Source organism: Polyodon spathula, chromosome 10, assembly GCF_017654505.1.
Source record: "Polyodon spathula isolate WHYD16114869_AA chromosome 10, ASM1765450v1, whole genome shotgun sequence".
Classification (NCBI taxonomy): Eukaryota; Metazoa; Chordata; class Actinopteri; order Acipenseriformes; family Polyodontidae; genus Polyodon; species Polyodon spathula.
The window spans coordinates 15,457,347-15,476,323 of record NC_054543.1 but is presented as its reverse complement, the minus strand read 5'-3'; the positions used below and the strand labels follow the sequence as shown (position 1 = coordinate 15,476,323).

Genomic DNA, 18,977 nt, shown 5'->3' with positions numbered 1-18,977 from the left:
CAATAGGACAGTGGCAGCAAATTCCAGCAAGAGAGTGAAAATATTTCCCAGGGTAAGGCAGCATGCTGCAGTACTGTCAACACTACTCACCTACAGTATGCGTTTAGCACTAACTCGACATTTATAGTGAACTACCTCTCTTATCCCTTCCTATAGCAAGAAAACAGAGCTAGAGGCCCAAGTAAAAAAAAAAAAAAAAAAAAATAAGACTTTTGAATAGAGATAATAGCAATCATAATAACAATATAACAAATGTTTGTTGAGAGTTCTAATGGTGAATAATTTATTTTTCTATTTAACGCAACAGAGCAAATATTCATGGGGTGCCGAGTCTGAAGCCATCCTCATTTGTGGAATAACTAGAGGGCCATGGCTGTCTATTTTCAGAATGGACTTGGGGAAAGAGAGAGGTTATATGCGAATATACTTGAAACCAACAACAAAGGCTGCTGGTCCAGGAACAAACACAGCCAATCTGGTAGTAGGTTTGATTTGAAAAGATTTAAAAAAAAGGGCAAAACTTACAAAAAAAAAAATTTCGTAAGAGAGGAAGAAAATGCACAGTAAAACACAGACAAGGAAAGTTTACACAAATTTTACATTTAAAAATTGTAAACTAAAAAGAGGAAAGGAATCAAGAAAGAAAATGTATTAAATAAAACCAAAAAATGATATAAAATTATTTAGGATAAAATAAATTAAAACTAAAAAAAAGTTTAGTGGGCTGCTGCGTTATGGTGTACCAACAACTTTTCGGGTTACCATGGAGACCGAATTGCTGTTAAAAGCAATTAACTAATTTATGAGGACTTCTGAATTTATCAGCTATGAAAAAAAAACAAAAAAAAAAAAAAAACTATCTGCTTACATTTGGTCACATAACCTAGAAACATGAAGCATTACTAACAAAACACACTTGTATATGGGGATCAGAGAAATATATTTCCACAGGCCATGAATCTAGGATTTATAAAGTGCAGAGGGGGCTTTAAAACTTCACCTAGAAAAACACTAGGCACTTTTTATAAATAATATCCACAGATATTTTCCTAGCCATTCTGATATTTCCTCTTTTGATCCCACAAGTAGCAGTGCATTGGATTGTGTTCTCTCATACACATTTGAATACTCAATCTTCTCTAATGTAAATATAAGAACACAGTACTATATTTCGCATTTATAAAATGATTAGCCGGTGCTTTTTTCTTCTTCTTCTTCTTCTTCTTCTTTTTTTTTTGGCAAAAGCACTTGTACGGTAGGTAGGCTTTGGTCCACGATGTCAAAAGTGCAGATGGATCTGTGCAGTGAAAGCTGTCCATAGGATTAAGCTGCACTTGAGTCGATAACAGTTTTGCAAGATTGGTCCTACTCGATAGGAAAAACAAAGTCCACTACCATCTGCCGCTAACGCTGGCAATGTCTGAGGGAAACTGACGAGGCAGCCGCCCGCTGGCACCGCCGTCCAGGAACGAGGAGCGGATGCTTGGAGGCTCGAAAAGTTTTATTCTGTTTTTGTTCAGTTCTGAAGACAAAAAAAAAAGATTGTAAAAGAGAAATATTCAGATCTCTTTTCCTCGTTTTTACATGTTACTCCGACAAAACAGCCACATAATAGCGTGCCTAGCTGTTGAAACACCTGTGAAAAGTAGCACACATTTTTCTAATAAGTTAAGCTCCTAAAACAAAAGTACATTATACTGTACCTGATCCTTTAATCTTGACACAAATTTGAATACTCCACCATGGTTATTAAATCATACCACATACTTTGTGTGTGTGTGTGTGTGTGTGTGTGTGTGCGTGCATATTATATATATATATAACAAACATGCAATTCTCAAATTAAATACTGCAAATATTGACTTTGAACAGAAAGAACACAGCAGTTGTGTGGTCGTAAACAATTGCCTTTAGCCATTTCTTCTTAACATGGAAGCTGCCCTTAACTCCTCCATGTTTGTACTACCTGCAAAAAACAGCATCACCCACACCATTTCTGTCTTTACTGCACTTTACATGAATATTGGCAGGTAATGTACACATATTCCAATAGAAGTTTTGACAAATCCTAAAAATACTGAATTAAACAAGATTTCCTACATTTAATCATAATGTCATAAAACCTCCAATGTCATCCACACCTGAGATTGCAAGCAGCATTTTCCTTCTAGCACCAAATGTAGTAATGCCAAGTTCCTTCAAATCTTGATCTGTAAGCGTTAGAAATGTCTGGAGATCAATCTACACATTAAAAACAGAAAAGGAGAAGTTTAGGGAAAGAGCACCTGTCTTTAAAACAATGCAATCCAAATATGTGCATCCCATATTGTCTGCATGTAAAAATGGAAGAGGCAGACATGCAGGCAACTTTTTATCCTTGCATGTTCTGTAGATATAGGCAAAACTGTACAGTACTGTTAGTAAAGAGTTAGTCAAATCTAACTGGGTAGACGGGTCCTAATAAAGTGACCATGTGTATGCAGGCATTATATGGACAGATGAATGGAAAGGGGTTCCATCACATCAGGAGAAATTGTTCTATGTTTCTTTGTAAAAATGTAAATCTGATATATGCTTAGTAAGGATGGGCACCTGCTCACAATAAAGGGGTAGGTACCTGTCCCTAACACTGAATAAGCTCATGTGGAAACTTTGGTTTAACTAAATGGAGTATCCTTTATGACTATCGATGATGCTACGATTTAATGTTTGAAACGAAGGCATGACAGACAGACAGACCTCTTGCTGTTGAAATACGTCTGTGTATTTCCCCAGCCCCAGCTTGCTGAAGAGCTCAGGCAGATCCAATCCCTTGAAAGAACCGTTCAGGTTGCAGCCGTTGCTGCCTGTCATTGAGGAGATGCAGTCCATGTAGTTACTGCAGCTTAGATAGTGTTCCACTGCAAAGCAAACAGGGTTTAAAGAGTTCGGTTACACCGGCATATTTTAAGGATTGCTAACCAACACTTTCTAATCTTTATTAAACATTATTAATCAACCCCTTTTAAAAGTGACGATCTTTATTATTTAGGATGTGCAAGTACTCTTCAAAAAAATAAACACATAGGTGTTTTCAATGTACACTGAACAAAAATATAAACGCAACATGTAAAGTGTTGGTCCCATGTTTCATGATCTGAAATAAAAGATCCCAGAAATTTACCATATGCACAAAAAGTTTATTTCTCTTAAATTTTGTGCACAAATTTATTTACATCCCTGTTAGTGAGCATTTCTCCTTTGCCAAGATAATCCATCCACCTGACAGGTGTGGCATATCAAAAAGCTGATTAACAGCATGATCATTACACAGGTGCACCTTGTGCTGGGGGACAATAAAAAGGCCACTAAAATGTGGAATTTGTCACACAACCCAATGCCACAGATGTCTCAAGTTTTGAGGGCGCGTGCAATTGGCATGCTGACTGCAGGAATGTCCAATAGAGCTGTTGCCAGAGAATTGAATGTTCATTTCTCTACCATAAGCCACCTCCAACGTTGTTTTAGAGAATTTGGCAGTACGTCCAACCGGGCTCACAACCACAGACCACATGTAATCACGCCAGCCCAGGACCTCCACATCCGGCTTCTTCACCTGCGGGATCATCTGAGACCAGCCACTCGGACAGCTGATGAAACTACAGCTTGCACAACTGAAGAATTTCTGCACAAACTGTCAGAAACTGTCTCAGGGAAGCTCATCTGCGTGCTCATCGTCCTCACCAAGTGCTTGACCTGACTGCAGTTCGGCATCGTAACAGACTTCAGTGGGCAAATGCTCACCTTCGATGGCCACTGACACGCTGGAGAAGTGTGCTCTTCACGGATGAATCCCGGTTTCAACTGTACAGGCAGATGGCAGACAGTGTTTAGGCGAGTGGTTTGCTAATGTCAACATTGTGAACAGAGTGCCCCATGGTGGCGGTGGGGTTATGGTATGGGCAGGCATAAGCTACGGACAACGAACACAATTGCATTTTATCGATGGCAATTTGAATGCAGAGATAGTGACAAGATCCTGAGGCCCACTGTCGTGCCATTCATCCGCCGCTATCACCTCATGTTTCAGCATGATAATGCACGGCCCCATGTCGCAAGGATCTGTACAAAATTCCTAGAAGCTGAAAATGTCCCAGTTCTTCCATGGCCTGCGTACTCCCCAGTAATGTCACACATAGAGCATGTCTGGGATGCTCTGAATCGACGTGTACGACAGCGTGTTCCAGTTTCCTTATATGAACTGTAACTCGGTAAAATCTTTGAAATTGTTGTACTTTTTATAGCATTAGTATGGCAGTTTGCATAGTAAAACAGACAGTTCCAAAGAACCTTAACCTGTACAGAAAGCATTGACACACTCAATAAAGTCAATTTCAAAGGTCAAACAAAGTTCAAGGTCAAGAGAAATCAGTAATGGGTATGCCCACCATTGGCTTCGATGACAGCCTGACGTCTCCTGCCCATGGATCGAATCAGAGCCTGGACAACATGCCGGGGAATAGCAACCTAAAAAAGTCCTTGTAAGCTCGTCACCACAAATGCTCAGTGGGGTTCAGATCTGGTGATCGAGACGGCCAGGGAAGTACTGTAACATTGTTCTGAGTGAGGAAAGCTGTGGTGGTCCGGGCTGTGTACGGTCATGCATTGCCATGCTAGAAAATGATGATACGATGGTTCACATGAAGCTGTACGATCTCATGAAAATAGCACTGAGCGTTCAGGTTGCCTTGAACATGAGCAAGGTTGGTTCTGCCACTGTCTGAGATGGCTACCCACATCATGACACTCCCACCACCAAATATAAACCTGTTGTGGGCTGCAGTTGTCAAACGTGGTCTACCATACCATGGGCGGTCATGTGTTGTTCCACAATGCTGGTATCGGTGCCAAAGTCATTCTCTGGGCAACTTCTCTCACAGACAGGCCGCCTTCAAAATCATGCCAAGAGCAACCAGACGATCTTCATGACTTCAGCGGGGTATGGTAATATCTTTTGCTGTTCTTGCGTTAATTAAAATCATGTCTTTTCAAATCACTATTTATACAGATTCTTAATCATCTCATCTTGGCAATTTTAACAACTCAAATACCAAACATTGAGCACCTGGCGTTTTTATGAAATCACATGACTTGAGTTCAGTATTTTGTTATCCCAAGGAACAATACTACTCAAACAATAAACAAACCTATCTGCTCACTATTTAAAATGTAAATAACATTATGTATGTGCCTAATGAGCTACTGATGTAAAACTTACTGTTTCGTTTTCATTGTGCATCAGTATATATTTTTTTTACACTGGCTAATTCAGCTAAAGTCTGTCTTGTGTTAACTGATTTGACAGTGTAAGTGTAGTAATACACACTACTGAACTCTGTCAATGCTGGTTTAGGGCCCCAGTTTCATTTCAGTGCATGCCAGAATGCTTACTTGATTTGTTTTGTTTTCTTTTAGGGCTGCCAATGGCTGATGGGAATTCAGAGTGAGCCAAGGTGCCATTTCGGTTCCTCTCCCTCCAATTATCAGAATCACTGCCGCTTCCCAAACCCTCCCGGCTGTCTGAACGTGACAGGGACAGGGGAGCACCCTGCAGGAACCAACACAAAGTCAGTAAAAAAAACATAGACTTTCATACATATGCGTGCAGTACAGTGCAGAGAATCAGACTGATGCCATGTTTCAAATTGAGCAATAATATTGTCCACAGTGGGTATGAACTACTGAATCAGGGCTACCCAACTGCTCATAAGCCATCCGTTGCACAACTCTTTAGCAGATACACTACTTAAACATGGCAACAGTTTAGCTACTTAAGAAAGCCAATGCCTACACATTGGTATTGACCACCTAGGAGTATAACACTGAATAAATCTATTTAACTTTCTTTAAATTTGTTCGTTCTTTTTTCGTCACATGTATTCATGGATCCAAGGCTTCTTTGCAGTCAGACTTCTACAATATCTGTCAAATGGGAAAGATGAAGCTTTGGAAGTTCACCTCATAAGTGGTTGACATGGTGGGTTTGTAAGGTACATGATTAGCTCTTCTGAGTTCCTTGATGGTTTCTGCCGGCATTGACTTGGAGAATCCCAACCCACTCCAGGTGTTTGTGGGCGTTCGCACTTCTGTTACCACAGGCTTCTTCAGCATTGCTGAAAAAAAACACAGACCATACTTATCAACCAGAGGATGACACACAAGGTTTCCTGTCATGAAATAAACTCTATCCACAGAGGTGGTTATTTCAGGTATGCTGTCAACTTGGAAAATTTAATTATCATGGATCCCAATGGCACAGAAGAAGGGCCAAACACTAGCCTTTAAAGTTTAATGCACCATCTCTGATATTCTAAAAATTAAATAAAGAAATCTTGACATCCTATCAGTATCTTAAAAGCAAAAACAGCTAAATAAGGTATGGTAACCCAAGAATAATGATAATCATGGTTTCTGGAACCAACTATAACTTTGTTGGTAGTACTCAATGTCTTTTCATTGTTCACTTCCTGCAAGTATTATGACTTCACATGAGCCCCACACTCAATGTATGAAACTTTGCAGGCAGCAACAGTTGGCCATATGGATAATGGTATGGCCGACACCAGGCTTGAGTCACGGGGCCTCAGTCATAGCAAAAAATCAACAGCGGATTGACCTGGATGCTATAAAACATCTGCAAATGATTCTATCATTGCCATAAAGTAGTAAACAGCAACTATACAGAGATGATACGGAAAGGTCCAAACCATACCCTCCTCTTCCGCACAGCCTACTGTTACTACATGCAGAGTTATATTAATCTAAAGTACGATTAATACTAATTCCCTGCATATCTGTGAACTTGTCGAGTAACTTCAAGAACCTGTAGAACTAAAATATCTTGCTGAAACAAACTACTGTATTGGGTGTTTTCAAACCACAATCATGTGGCCAACAGAAAAAAATAAATAAATACAGTGCCTTGAAAAAAGTCTTCACACCCTTGAACATTTTTCACATTCTACTGCCTAAAAAATACAATTCAAAATGCATTAAAGTAGGTGTTTGTTTCACTGATCTACACAACATCACCTACACTTTCAACGAGAAAGAACAATTATAGAAATATTCAAAAAGTCATTAAAAATAATAATAAAAAAGTAATTGTTGCATAAGTCTTCACACCCCTTGAGTCAGTACTGGGTGCAAGCTCCTTTTGCAGTATTAACAGCCATGAGTCATTTTGGATAAGTGTCTACCACCTTAGCACAGCGGAAATGATGCAGTTTTTGCCCATTCTTCTTGGCAGAATAGCTCAAGCTCTTTCAAGTTGGCTGGGGATCATCTGTGGACTGCAGTTTTCAATTCTTGCCACAGATTTTCTATAGGATTCAGGTCTGGGCTTTGATTAGGCCACTCGAGGACATTCATTTTCTTCTTGCTGAGCCACTCCATTGTTGCTTTTGCTTTGTGCTTAGGATCATTGTCCTGCTGAAAGTGAATCTTCTCCCCAGTCCCAGGTCTCTGGCAGACTGGAACAGGGTTTCCTCCAGGATCTGCCTGTACTTTGCACCATCCATTTTTCCCCTCGATCTTCACAAGCCTCCCTGTCCCTGCTGCTGCAAAGCATTCCCAAAACATAATGCTGCCACCACCATGCCTTACTGCAGGGATGATGTTAGCAGGGTGATGTGCCGTGTTTGGTTTACGCCACACATTTCACTTAGCATTGAAACCAAAAAGTTCCACTGGTCTTATCAGGCCACAATACCTTCTCGCACATGCGTGCAGTGTCCCCTAAGTGTTTCTTTGCAAAAGCTATGCGGCACATCATATGGCTTTTTTTCAGCAGTGGCTTCCTTCTTGCCACCCTCCCATGCAGGCCATGTTTGTGGAGTACTCTTGAAATTCACTTACAACAGAAACAGCTTGATTCTTCATCCAGAAGTATTTAAATCAGTTGAACTACTGTGATTAGACACAGGTGGGTTATCTATTTAACTTATCACGTGCCTTGTTAAGGCAATTTGTTGTACCTGAGCTAATTTGGGTTTGCTATGACAAAGGGTGTGAAGACTTATGCAATCAAGACTTTTTTCTTTTTAATTTTTTTACTTTTTGAATATTTCAATAATGGTTCATTCACGTTGAAAGTATAGATGATGTTGTGTAGATCAATGAAACAAACTCCAACTTTAATGCATTTTGAATTTTACTTTTTAGGCAGCAGAATGTGAAAAAAGGGTGTGAAGACTTTTTCAAGGCACTGTAAATAAATAATTAGAACAAGGTCTCTTTGGGATGTTGACAAACAGTGCAGTGCAATACATTGCCACATACCTTTGGTAGCTAACAGCTTCTTCTGTTCGTAGTCAAATGCCTGAAAAAAGAATCAATAAAGGCAGACGTCTTTAGTAAGGCCCTGACTAAATGTCTGTGCAGCATGCTGCTTTCTGTTTATTTATAATTTATTATTTCTGCTAGGAGAATGGATATGCTTAGCAGAGTCCATGGGCCTGCCTAGGCAGAAACTAAGCACTGTTCAATAATGTGACAACAGCCAAATGGAGGGCCTGATTTAAATTACAGCAGTCTTCAACACCAGCTAATTAGGTTAAAATAACAGAAAGGGTGGACATGTAGTAAGTATAATCAGTAGCTCAAAGTTAAAAATAAATTCTGATTGAATAACTTTTCACTAATTTATTTATACTGCTGCAATTTTATACTGTGTTTATTGAAAGGCGCAGACTCATTTTTTCCCCCAACCAATTTCACATCTTTATCATATGTAGGTTAAACCAACACAAGACTTTGAAACACTTGGGAGCACTGTACAAAGAAGCTGTTATTATTCCAGCATTGTGTTGTATTTTAACATCCAATCTTTGGAGGCAATGTTAAAAGTAAAATAAGGAGTGGTTCGCTTACAGTGAGTACCTGCATGTTGGCAAAAGAGGGCGGCGCCAGGCGAATTCTCTCCGAATTCTGCTGGGCTGCCCTCTCTGCAGCTCTCTCGCTCCCTGGAGCCTTCTTATCAGCCAGTGGGCTTTCCGAAGCACTGGAATCTGAATCTGAAAGCAAGTGGTCCGATGTGCTGAAACAACATTTCAGGTATTAGACAACAACAACGGAATAGTACGGCAGAACAATCACTGCCACTCAGTTTTGGTTTTGTTCATTGGGCTCAAGGCCTCTAGAGGATAAAAGCAAGTTTAGGAGATTAATCCCTGCTCAACATATCTAACCCTCACAGAGCAAATCTTTTTCTGAGCCTCAGGATAGCCCAGTTGAGATTTAACATCTAGTTCCCATTATTGGTTAGGGACTTTAACCAAGTGTACACTTGTCTTTGTCAATAGAATCACTTTAGAAATTAAAAATGGTGCTCTTTGAGTTGATCTGTACAGTTTTCTTCAAATCAAGTTGAAAGGCAAAGGCGCTTTGGTCCGACGAACCAAGCTGCAATCCACCCTAATTAAGAGTGATCTAGTTCAGTTATTTTATTTGAACACTCTTTGAAGAGTGGCTAGTGACCTCTACACAGATCATAACCCACAGGAATGCACGCCAGAACCAGGCTGAATGGTAACCTTGAAACTGTCAAGGATTCTCACTATAGCTGTGCAACCTCAATCCTGACCATTGTGCAGCGGACTGTCCACTGGATTGAGACCACTGAAGCTCCTTTCACTTGTGACAGGAACGACTTGAACACAGACCTCAATAAGTGAAACGCACCAGCTAACCACACCAATGCCATGCTTTGTTTCTTTGGTTGTTTTCCAGAGCTGTTATCAAATACATTGACTAATTAGACTTTAATACACACTCTAATGACATATCAGCCTGGCTCATTTTAAAAACAGTGTTTTCAACAGTATATAACAATGGGACTGCCAATACATACTGCAGGTGTGAATTCTTGGTGCCTTGTAGAAGCTCCACTGCTTGCCTCTTGCCAGCCGATGATTTTGAAGAACCCAGCATCTGTTTCAGCTCATTACTGTTTGCGGAGTGCGATGGACTTCTTGGCATGCCTACTTCTACAAAGGCATCATTCGAACCTGAAAAATAAGCAACCACTTAAGCTTCCCATACATTGCCCAGTGCTTATGCATTGAGCCATCCCTGGAGGGTACACCCGCTAGCAGGAGAAAGCAGTTCAGGCCACTCTTACCTTGCATCCATGATCCACTAAAACTAAAGCTCAACCCCATTTGGTCATTATCCATATTCTTTGCCTCCAACCAGAGTTAAGCTCCAAGGAGTGTTGGCCTCAAATGGCTCCAAACCCTTACAGTTCCTTGCTTGAATTTCAGTGGAGATTCTATAGTAAGCACATAGCAAACAAAACACAATCCCACCCCTTTGTAATGAACATGCAACTAGCTGTTACTGAAATAAAGTTCTGTCTAATTAAGGTTGGAGGGGGGTGGGGGTGGGGGGTTACGACACATACAAAATACTTATATCTTTTTTAGCCTTGAACTTAGGGTGCTCATGAGCTGTCAATGCTACTCACTTTTTGAATATGACCAAGAATAACTGCCATTTCCTGGTCTCCCCAAATCTAAGCAACAGAACATGGAAACACTTGTGTTACAACCAGGGTTCAAAAGTAACTTGTTGAGGTGCATATTTTGATGCAAATATTTTTCAGGGGAACCAGGCTGTTTCACATTTGACCAAAAGCCAGATGTAAAGCTACCTAGGCCTTCAGGAGGAAAAGGCTTTGCAAAAACAGTATTTAGCAATATTCACTGTAAAAGATGTAGTATATTTTAGTATTCGTTTTCCATATTAAAACCACAGCTTGTATTTTACCTTCATCAGGGCTGGATTTGCTAGTTAGTTGCTCTGTGGGACTGTGGCCACTGCTCTCATTTGAAGAGTCTGTGTTGTTCCCGCCAAGGACTTTATCAGCTAGACAAGGCCCGGACAACCTTCTGTATACCGAACTGGAATGCTGCAATAAAAAAAAAAAACTCTATATTGCTGTTTCTATTACTGGAAGCTACAGTAACACAGCACAACCACAGTATGATCATGATCACATTTTTATGAGGAGACAGTTACCTTCACATGTCCATTGAGAGATGACAGATTCTTGCTGGTTTCTGGTAAACCGTTGACCTGGCTGTCAATTGGGGCCAGTCCGGGGGGAGGAGAGGGGGTGTTCTGTGTGTAACCCTGGACTCCTGAAAGGAAAATACTGGTCAAGGTGGCCTGTGTTGCTGGGTGCATCATGAGAGGTGAAGAGAAGCCTAAAAAAAAAAAAAAAAAAAAATGTATAAACAAAATTGGGTCACAACACCAGCAAGGAATTCCATAAATTATCTATCCCCTGCCATGACAGAAATTGCACAATTTGAGCCACATCACAGCAAATTACTCCAACCTTCATACCTACCTGAGGCTACTCTACATGGAAAATCCCACCAATAACCATCCAGTACAAGATAAGAGTATTGCATTCCGTTTAACTTTGTAAAACGAAAATACATTAATAATAAACCTGTTTAAAGTACTTCCTTTTCAATACAATTACAGAACTTTTACAGCATTTATGTGTTTATAAAGAAACTAAATAAACAGTTGTTAGAAAACAACTACATGTGCCTAACACACGGCTTTAAAAAACACCAAGGCGAACACCTATATTTGACATATATATTTTTTAAAATGGTTTAGGCAGAATTCAAAACGTTTTTACACTTGTCTACTATTTAAAACGTTTAAACTGCTGACAGCACTAATATAAGCTGCTTTGTGATTTACCTGAGGCGCCTGTCGGGCTAGCAAGCGAGGCTGCCCAAAGCGCTGAGCTGGGCGTGCCTGAGCTGGAGTTCTGCAGGGGACTGACTGAACTGTTGAGGGCATTCAGGAGCGAGTTGGCAGCAGTAGAGCTGTTTAACGATGATGATGTGGGGCACAAGAGGCCTAGGATATGTTATAAAAAAAACAAAAACAAAAAAAAAAACACACGTCAAGAGAGATCATATACTGTATACACAGGTGCATTACATTCATTGTAATACATTACATACTATACTGCCGGTAATATTCAGAGTTTTTTTAATCTCATTGTAATGTCATTGTACTTGGCTATTATAAAAGGAACAGAGTTTCCTACCTAGGCTGGTGAGACCAAGTCCAGCTGAAGCCAGGATATCCAGGCCCACAGGGCAGATGACAGTGGAGGAGCTGCTTGTTTGTATCGTTACCCCACTGCATTCTAGACCCAGGAGGCACTTCCTCGCTTCATACATGTTTAAGGCATTCCTTTCCACACTCTTTACAATCACAGACTGAAAGAAACAACAGATTTGAGATATGTATTAACCACATTATAAAATATATAGATGACTATTATTATTATTATTATTATTATTATTATTTATTATTATTATTATTGTCATCGTTACCTTATAAAATAAGAACATGAAGTTCATTTTTTATATTAACTATACTGGATTGGAGAAATCTGTAAAGGACCTCCAATTAGATTTGCATGTCTCCTTGTGCACTTTTTGCTGTGTCAAGCCAACAAGCAAAGCAAGTCATACAAAGAGTGCAAGTACGTTAATTACTAAACAACAACAAAAGAACAGGTCCGAAAAGAAAAGAAAGAAGAAAAAAATACCAAAATCTGATCGAACTGATTGGAGAAAAAAACTCTTTTGTCTGGCCAGGAGGATAAAACTATGTAAACTGTTATTTTATTTATTTATTTTTTATTTATTTTTATTAATTATTTGAATCTTTTCTCAACTTATACCAAGTGATATTTCTATAAACAATGTTTTTATCAATCCATGACTGAAGACACACCCAGGAAAGTGAAAGCTGGCTGACACACTGTGAGCAAATTAGGTGTTATCCTGATACATTACGTTATGTCATGTCAAATTCAAGTTTTGTTTCAACACAAGCAGCAAATCTATTTTAAAATGGGGATTTTTATTGAGTACATGACCTTTACGTGTGAAATGGAAACTTGGTTAGTCCGAGGGAAGGTATTCTCTTTGACACATCGCTTATTAGGGGTGTGCATTCCCTCAGGGCACGCAGTATACATGTTATCGTACACTGCAAATCCTTGTTATTGAAGACTTGCCAAATCCACTAAGGCTGGAAAAATGAAAAAATACAGGTTCATCAACCTGAAATGAAATCTGCATTCCATTTCACACAAATAAACTAGGAATACAAAAACAACAAACAAAGAAGAAAAACAGAAGACACTAAAGGGGATTATTAATAATTTTAAAGAATATATCCTCGTACGAGAATGTGTTGGAGATGTGCCCAGTAACATCGCAAGCTGCAAGTCATTAGTATTCTAGGAGTAAAACTGAAGCCCAGTTCAAATTTTTGTCTAGTTTTGCGAATAAACAGCACACGGGTAATGATTTACATGTACTGACTACAGATCTACTGGGAATTTTAAAATCTCTAGTCACCAATTACAAACACTTCACAGCACAAAACAAAAAAGCAATTAGAGCTTTGAACAGCTCAACAAAGTAGCCCACACACATAGCTTTAGACTAGTAAATCCAATCTAAACAAACATATGCAGAGGATTCACAAGCCATTATTCATTATTTAATTTTAATTAGATTTAAGTAGATTTAAATGTCTCTTGACTTAAACCATAAAAGATGGCAGGCAGCAACAGCAGAGGCTAGTGAAGGTGATGATATGGTTGGGATCTTCAGTCCTAATGCTCATAAGATTGTTTTTTTGTGGTGAGGGAACAAGTATGGTCCTTTACCACAGCAATTCCCGACAGCAGCTCAGGAGAGATCAGTGGGTGCCCTCCGACCCCACTGCTAAGCCAATCATGACACACCCAGGAGCCGTGTAAACCTCCCCTGACCACATCAATCACTCTGCATACCACACAGTAGGTATCAAGTGAGCCACTCGGGGACCAGGGGTAATATAGTTCATACTGCGCCTGTGCAGTCTATATGCTTATATATTTACATCGTGGTATACCTTGCTTGGCTGCTTAGGCTTTGGTTTGATGCTGATAAAGACATCTAACTGCTCCATCAGCTGAGTAATACAGGGTGGTTCCACTTCAATGTCTTCTTTAATATCAAACATCAACACAAGAGGAAGGCAACCCTGAAACAAGAACACATTCTTACATTTCACAAAACGCTGCTGTAGCTACTTTTAGTGTAATAGCACCAGGAGATGGTTTCATCAGAATATACTGGATGAAGATTTAAAATAAAAAATCGATCAAAAAGGGCAACAGTGAAATAATAAGTCATGCTTTTTCTCTAGATAATTTAAATGATTGACTAATGTTTGAAATATGATTTTAATATGCCTTTGCTCTGTTATTGTAAATGTTTAAAATCTTCATATAAAAAGGCACAGGCTCATCTCATCACAAAGACACCCACTCCTAGATAAAAACAAGTAAAACACTTTTTACACACCAAAGGTTTCTTAAAAGCTTTTCTACTGTATGCACTATTCAATTAGATTCAAAAAGCCAATACTGTAGCAGCAGCCAAAATTAAAGACCCACAAGAATGCATTTGTTTATGACTAGACAGTATTTCAGAGTTTCCTTTCAAATGCCATTTAACTGCAGGTACTGATAAAGCACTTGTGCCAAACACATTCTCAGATCCCTGAGCAATGAGCAGAATACAAATTACTTATTTTAGAAAGTAGTATTTAGACCTGATACTCAACACAATTTTGTGTAGATAAAGTAGTAAAAATTCTTACTTGCCAAAAAAAAAAAAAAAAAAATACCATAATCCTTTAAGGAATAATGTATTAAACAAACCATGCGTACAAAAAACATTTATTCAAAGGTTTAATAACTAGGTCAAGGCACAAATGGAAAATGTATGTTGGAATGAACTCAACTATGTATTATCAATGGATGTTTACTATGTTGCTTCCTTTGTTACATGTTTGAAAAGAAATGTTGCCAAGATAAAATTGCAAAGAGAGCAACTAAGTTTAGTTTACTTAAACAGCAACTGCTGCTTCAAATGCTGACAATAAGTTTTTCAAGATATTTATAAAGAATCTGAAATGTTTTCCAAGTAATTACTAGTTTCTTCTAGTAGTCCTACTATTTAGCATTTTTGTTTTCAACCATACATTTATATTTCTTGATAATTTCAGAACACAAAATAACACATTCATGATTCATGATAAAATAAATGCACATATCAAGGTATGCAGCAGGTTAAAGTTTGAGAGGTTCACTGTTCACAGTTTTCATAAAAGCAGATAAAAACGATATCAGATTAATAGCTGTTTTTTAATTCCTGCAGATCTTGTGTTTATACAGTACATGTATCCATTCATTCAGCTAGTAAGATTTTTCAAATGCAGCATGCTGGTAACACAAACAGGCCAAGCCCGTATTACTGCGCTCAGTTCTGGGTTTGAAAGGAACGTCAGCTTGTTTATCCTTACCATGAGATACTGCCTGGCCAAGCAGACTGAGTCAATGGTGCCCTGGAGGTAGACGGTGGATTTCTTCTGTGGGTTGTTGGGGTCGGGGAAGTGGATCTGGGCCCCTGTTCTCTGCATGATGTGTTTGATATTGCTGCCATTGCGGCCCATCATGAAGAGGTGATGTTGCGCTGCTATATCGAGCTGGGTGCTCACAGAGATGGCATTGGCCAAGCTGCCAGCCAGGTGATCCAACAGCAAAGCAGTCCCTCTCTAAATTACACGCACACAAAACAGTGAGATTTTAGTATATAAAAGTCCCGGCATAATGGGAGTCAAATATGCGGTCAAAAAAATGTAAACAAGCTCCTGATAATATTACTGAGACACACCAATTAACACCAATCAAAGGAAAAGAGATGCAACAGTACCTTGACAGCCGTGGTGTTGTTCTGGGACCCCCTGACAATGCCAGTAGCACCATACATTCTCGAACGCTGCTTGAAGGACACTGAAATGTTATAGGTCTGGGATATGTGCTGGACTGCTGGGGAGTTGGGGTCCGGGTTGGGCTGGATAATCGCAGGCAGTTCAAACATCAATACCAAGGGAAGAAGCTCCTGCAAATATTCAGGATACAATGACAATCACAGATGTGTCCGCACATGGTAATGCTTTATTTTGAGGGGCATAAATAAGTGTGTAATTAATATGCATTTAAGCTTAGTTAAACAGTCAATAGGTAGTGTGGATAGCTTCTAGAATAATACCGGTAACGCTGTACACCAGTAAGTTTTTTTTTTTTTTTTTTTTTTTTACTGGAGCAGGAAACTACCAAGTCTCAAAAAATATGCAACATACATATCAAAATAGGAGCTCAATTGGCAGTCTAATGTTAGATACACACATGCATGGCATGTCTATTGACTGGTTATTAACATGTAACTAAACCTCAATAAATAGTTAATTGCACAGTAATTAAATACTTATTTATTGCACTCAAAATAAAATGTTACCAAACCCTCTTATGAATCTTTTGTTATGGGCTTGGTCATGATAATGGGAATAAACATGGGGCACGCAGTCAAAAGAAGTGCTCAGAAGTACTTTTGTTCTAAATGAAGTGAAAGTCTCATCAGTCTAATGTTCTCTTCAGTAGCAGAAAGCTTTTTTTAAGTCACAGGTTCTTATTATCAGGTGACACAGGCCTCAAAGGGGAAAAAAAATATAGCAAGTGGCACAAATAATAGTAACCAGAAAAATGTAACTATGATAGTGCCATATATCCTAAATACTACACACATTTTAAAGTGGTAAAGACTGACGGGCAATAAAGTTCAATGGGAACATGAGTAACCGTGGTGTCATGAAATGCTTCTCAATTCTACATTTGAAGCAGTAGTGGGTTCCTCAGGTATGAGGAGTTAAGTAGCTGGGTTTATGTACCACGGCAGCTGTTCTTTCAGTAGACAAATCGAAACAAAAAAAAACAAAAAAAAAAACATAACATTCCCAGACTAACTACTAATATACACAGCTCAAGTTTAGTTTTGGATTACCATTCCACATTTGTTTTTTGAACATCTGAAGATCCCATGAGCTATCATTTAAAAAAAAAAAATCACTGTTTTTATAGTTCATGTAGCTTGCCTACTTTAAAAGTGTCTTTTGATTTATATCAATTACAAAAAACCCTGCAAAACTTTGCTAATAACAAAAGTTCGCCACAAAAGTTTACGGCATGTTCATCTAATTAGAGAGTTAAGTAATTACTAAAAGTTTGGGACTGCAAATGGTGGCCTTAATATTGAGGGTGACCCTGCTGTCAATGGGAGTCAATCAGGACTGTAAAACAAGTGGCAATGATTATGATGCGGTCTTTATACCAAGGTCGACCTCAAGTGAGGTTTTACTGTTCAATTAAATATCAACTTAAATATATAATATAAAATTATGTCAGAGGCTCCCAAGTAGTGCTTCCAGTAAAGGCACTCCACGTAGAGGGCAGGATACCCCCTATAGCCTGGAGGTCGCCAGTTCAAGTCCAGGCTATTCCACTGCCAACAGTGGATGGGAGTTCCCAGGGGGCGGTGCACAATTAGCATAACTGGAGATTCCAAATCAAAAAATAAAAAATTGTATCATTCCAAATAGGTCTCAATAAAAGGTACTAAGCCTGAAAAGGACTGACTTGAAGAAGTGTGTTTACAAAAATTACTGCACCACCTATTTCACCCAGCAGGTGTCAGTGTAAGGAGCTCTAAGAACCTCACAGAAGTTGCAAAGGGATGACATGGAAAAAACGGTCAGGATTCTCATTTCTTGGAATGTGTAGCAATAACTCTCCAGTGCAAAAACACTAGAGTGGCAAATTGCCTCAAGATGTTACATGCTGTTAAGTATGAACAGTGTAGGCCAGATGCCATGGGGCAAGGTTTCTTTTCTTTTTAATATGAGACAGTCTTTTTCAGCAGTTTTATGTACTCTGGAGCAGAAATCAAATTTTTGGAGCATATTTTCAAAATTGTTCTGTAAACAATCAAACAGATCACTTTTTTTTTTGTTCAAATCTTTGATTAAATTGCATTCCGCTAGATTTGCACATGTTCAGAACCGTTCTGCACTTTAACTTGTTTTTCTTGGTTCCTCAGAGAGGAAGTGTGTGTTAGGAAAGTTGATGATGGTGAAATATAAGGAGAGAGTCTGGACACTACCAAATCACACAAGTGAAACAGCGACACACATAGAAAAAGAAAACCACAGGTCTGCAGCTTACATTGTTTAAACTCCTCTAGCGATCAATCAGCACTATATGTTGGAAATCAAACTACTTAAAATTTTCAATGTAAAAAGTTTGGATTTTCTAATTTATCACCAACTGTTAAGAAGTAACAGACAGTTTTCACAGGTACTGATCCATTTCCTTCTAGATTACACGTTAAGGCAATACAATTACTCCTTCAAACAACATGCATTTAAAAAAAAAAAAGTTTATTCAGGATGCAGTTTGTCAATTCATCCAGTGAGAAATGCTCCACGTCAGTATTTAAAACTACCTGCTCCGAGTCTAATAGTCCCAATTCGGAAGCAACCACATTCTACACTGTGGAAGCTTCGGACCCTGCTACCCAATACATTCTGTTTTACAGTAGCAAAGAAACAGTCCACCATCCCCTTAGTACTGCAAAGCTTCTGTGAAGTTGTTTAGGAACATTTTCACCAGATGAAATTGACAACATTCAGGATTGTCAACAAGACAGACATCCTGTTGGGAGCTGCACACACACATAAACAAAAAAAAAATCCAAAAATAAAACCTACAATATATAAAAAAAACTGTAAAAACAATACAATAGCCATCAAGCCATACATTAAAATAACAGAACATGCAAATATTTTAGTTCTTCAACCCACAAAATTGATGCCCTTTACATACAATTCTACCCTACATCATCATTTCCCCTTCTTGGGGATCAATTTGTAACCCCATCTATCCTAGTCTTACTACAAAAAACCTTAACCTTAATACTCAAAACCACTACTGCTATACCATC

At 38.9% G+C, this 18,977-nt stretch overlaps 1 protein-coding gene across 4 annotated transcripts in view; it reads right to left on the bottom strand.

Moving 5' to 3' along the window:
* Positions 1-815: 815 nt before the first annotated feature.
* LOC121321868 (protein bicaudal C homolog 1-like) overlaps positions 816-18,977 on the bottom strand; it is a 109,066-nt gene continuing 90,904 nt past the window's right edge. Inside the window, exons 7-22 of one of the 4 annotated variants that reach the window (XM_041261165.1) lie at positions 15,855-16,043; positions 15,445-15,696; positions 13,987-14,118; positions 12,116-12,290; positions 11,761-11,922; positions 11,059-11,246; positions 10,807-10,948; positions 10,505-10,552; positions 9,890-10,046; positions 8,911-9,076; positions 8,320-8,359; positions 5,998-6,152; positions 5,431-5,587; positions 2,740-2,900; positions 2,142-2,241; positions 816-1,522 (exon numbers count right to left, since the gene is read on the bottom strand). In XM_041261165.1, coding sequence (XP_041117099.1) covers positions 1,392-1,522; positions 2,142-2,241; positions 2,740-2,900; positions 5,431-5,587; positions 5,998-6,152; positions 8,320-8,359; positions 8,911-9,076; positions 9,890-10,046; positions 10,505-10,552; positions 10,807-10,948; positions 11,059-11,246; positions 11,761-11,922; positions 12,116-12,290; positions 13,987-14,118; positions 15,445-15,696; positions 15,855-16,043 — 2,355 coding nt within the window. In that variant the 3' untranslated portion in view covers positions 816-1,391. The remainder of the gene's footprint in view (positions 1,523-2,141; positions 2,242-2,739; positions 2,901-5,430; positions 5,588-5,997; positions 6,153-8,319; positions 8,360-8,910; positions 9,077-9,889; positions 10,047-10,504; positions 10,553-10,806; positions 10,949-11,058; positions 11,247-11,760; positions 11,923-12,115; positions 12,291-13,986; positions 14,119-15,444; positions 15,697-15,854; positions 16,044-18,977) is intronic. The other 3 variants (XM_041261166.1, XM_041261168.1, XM_041261169.1) reach the window with 3 other exon arrangements.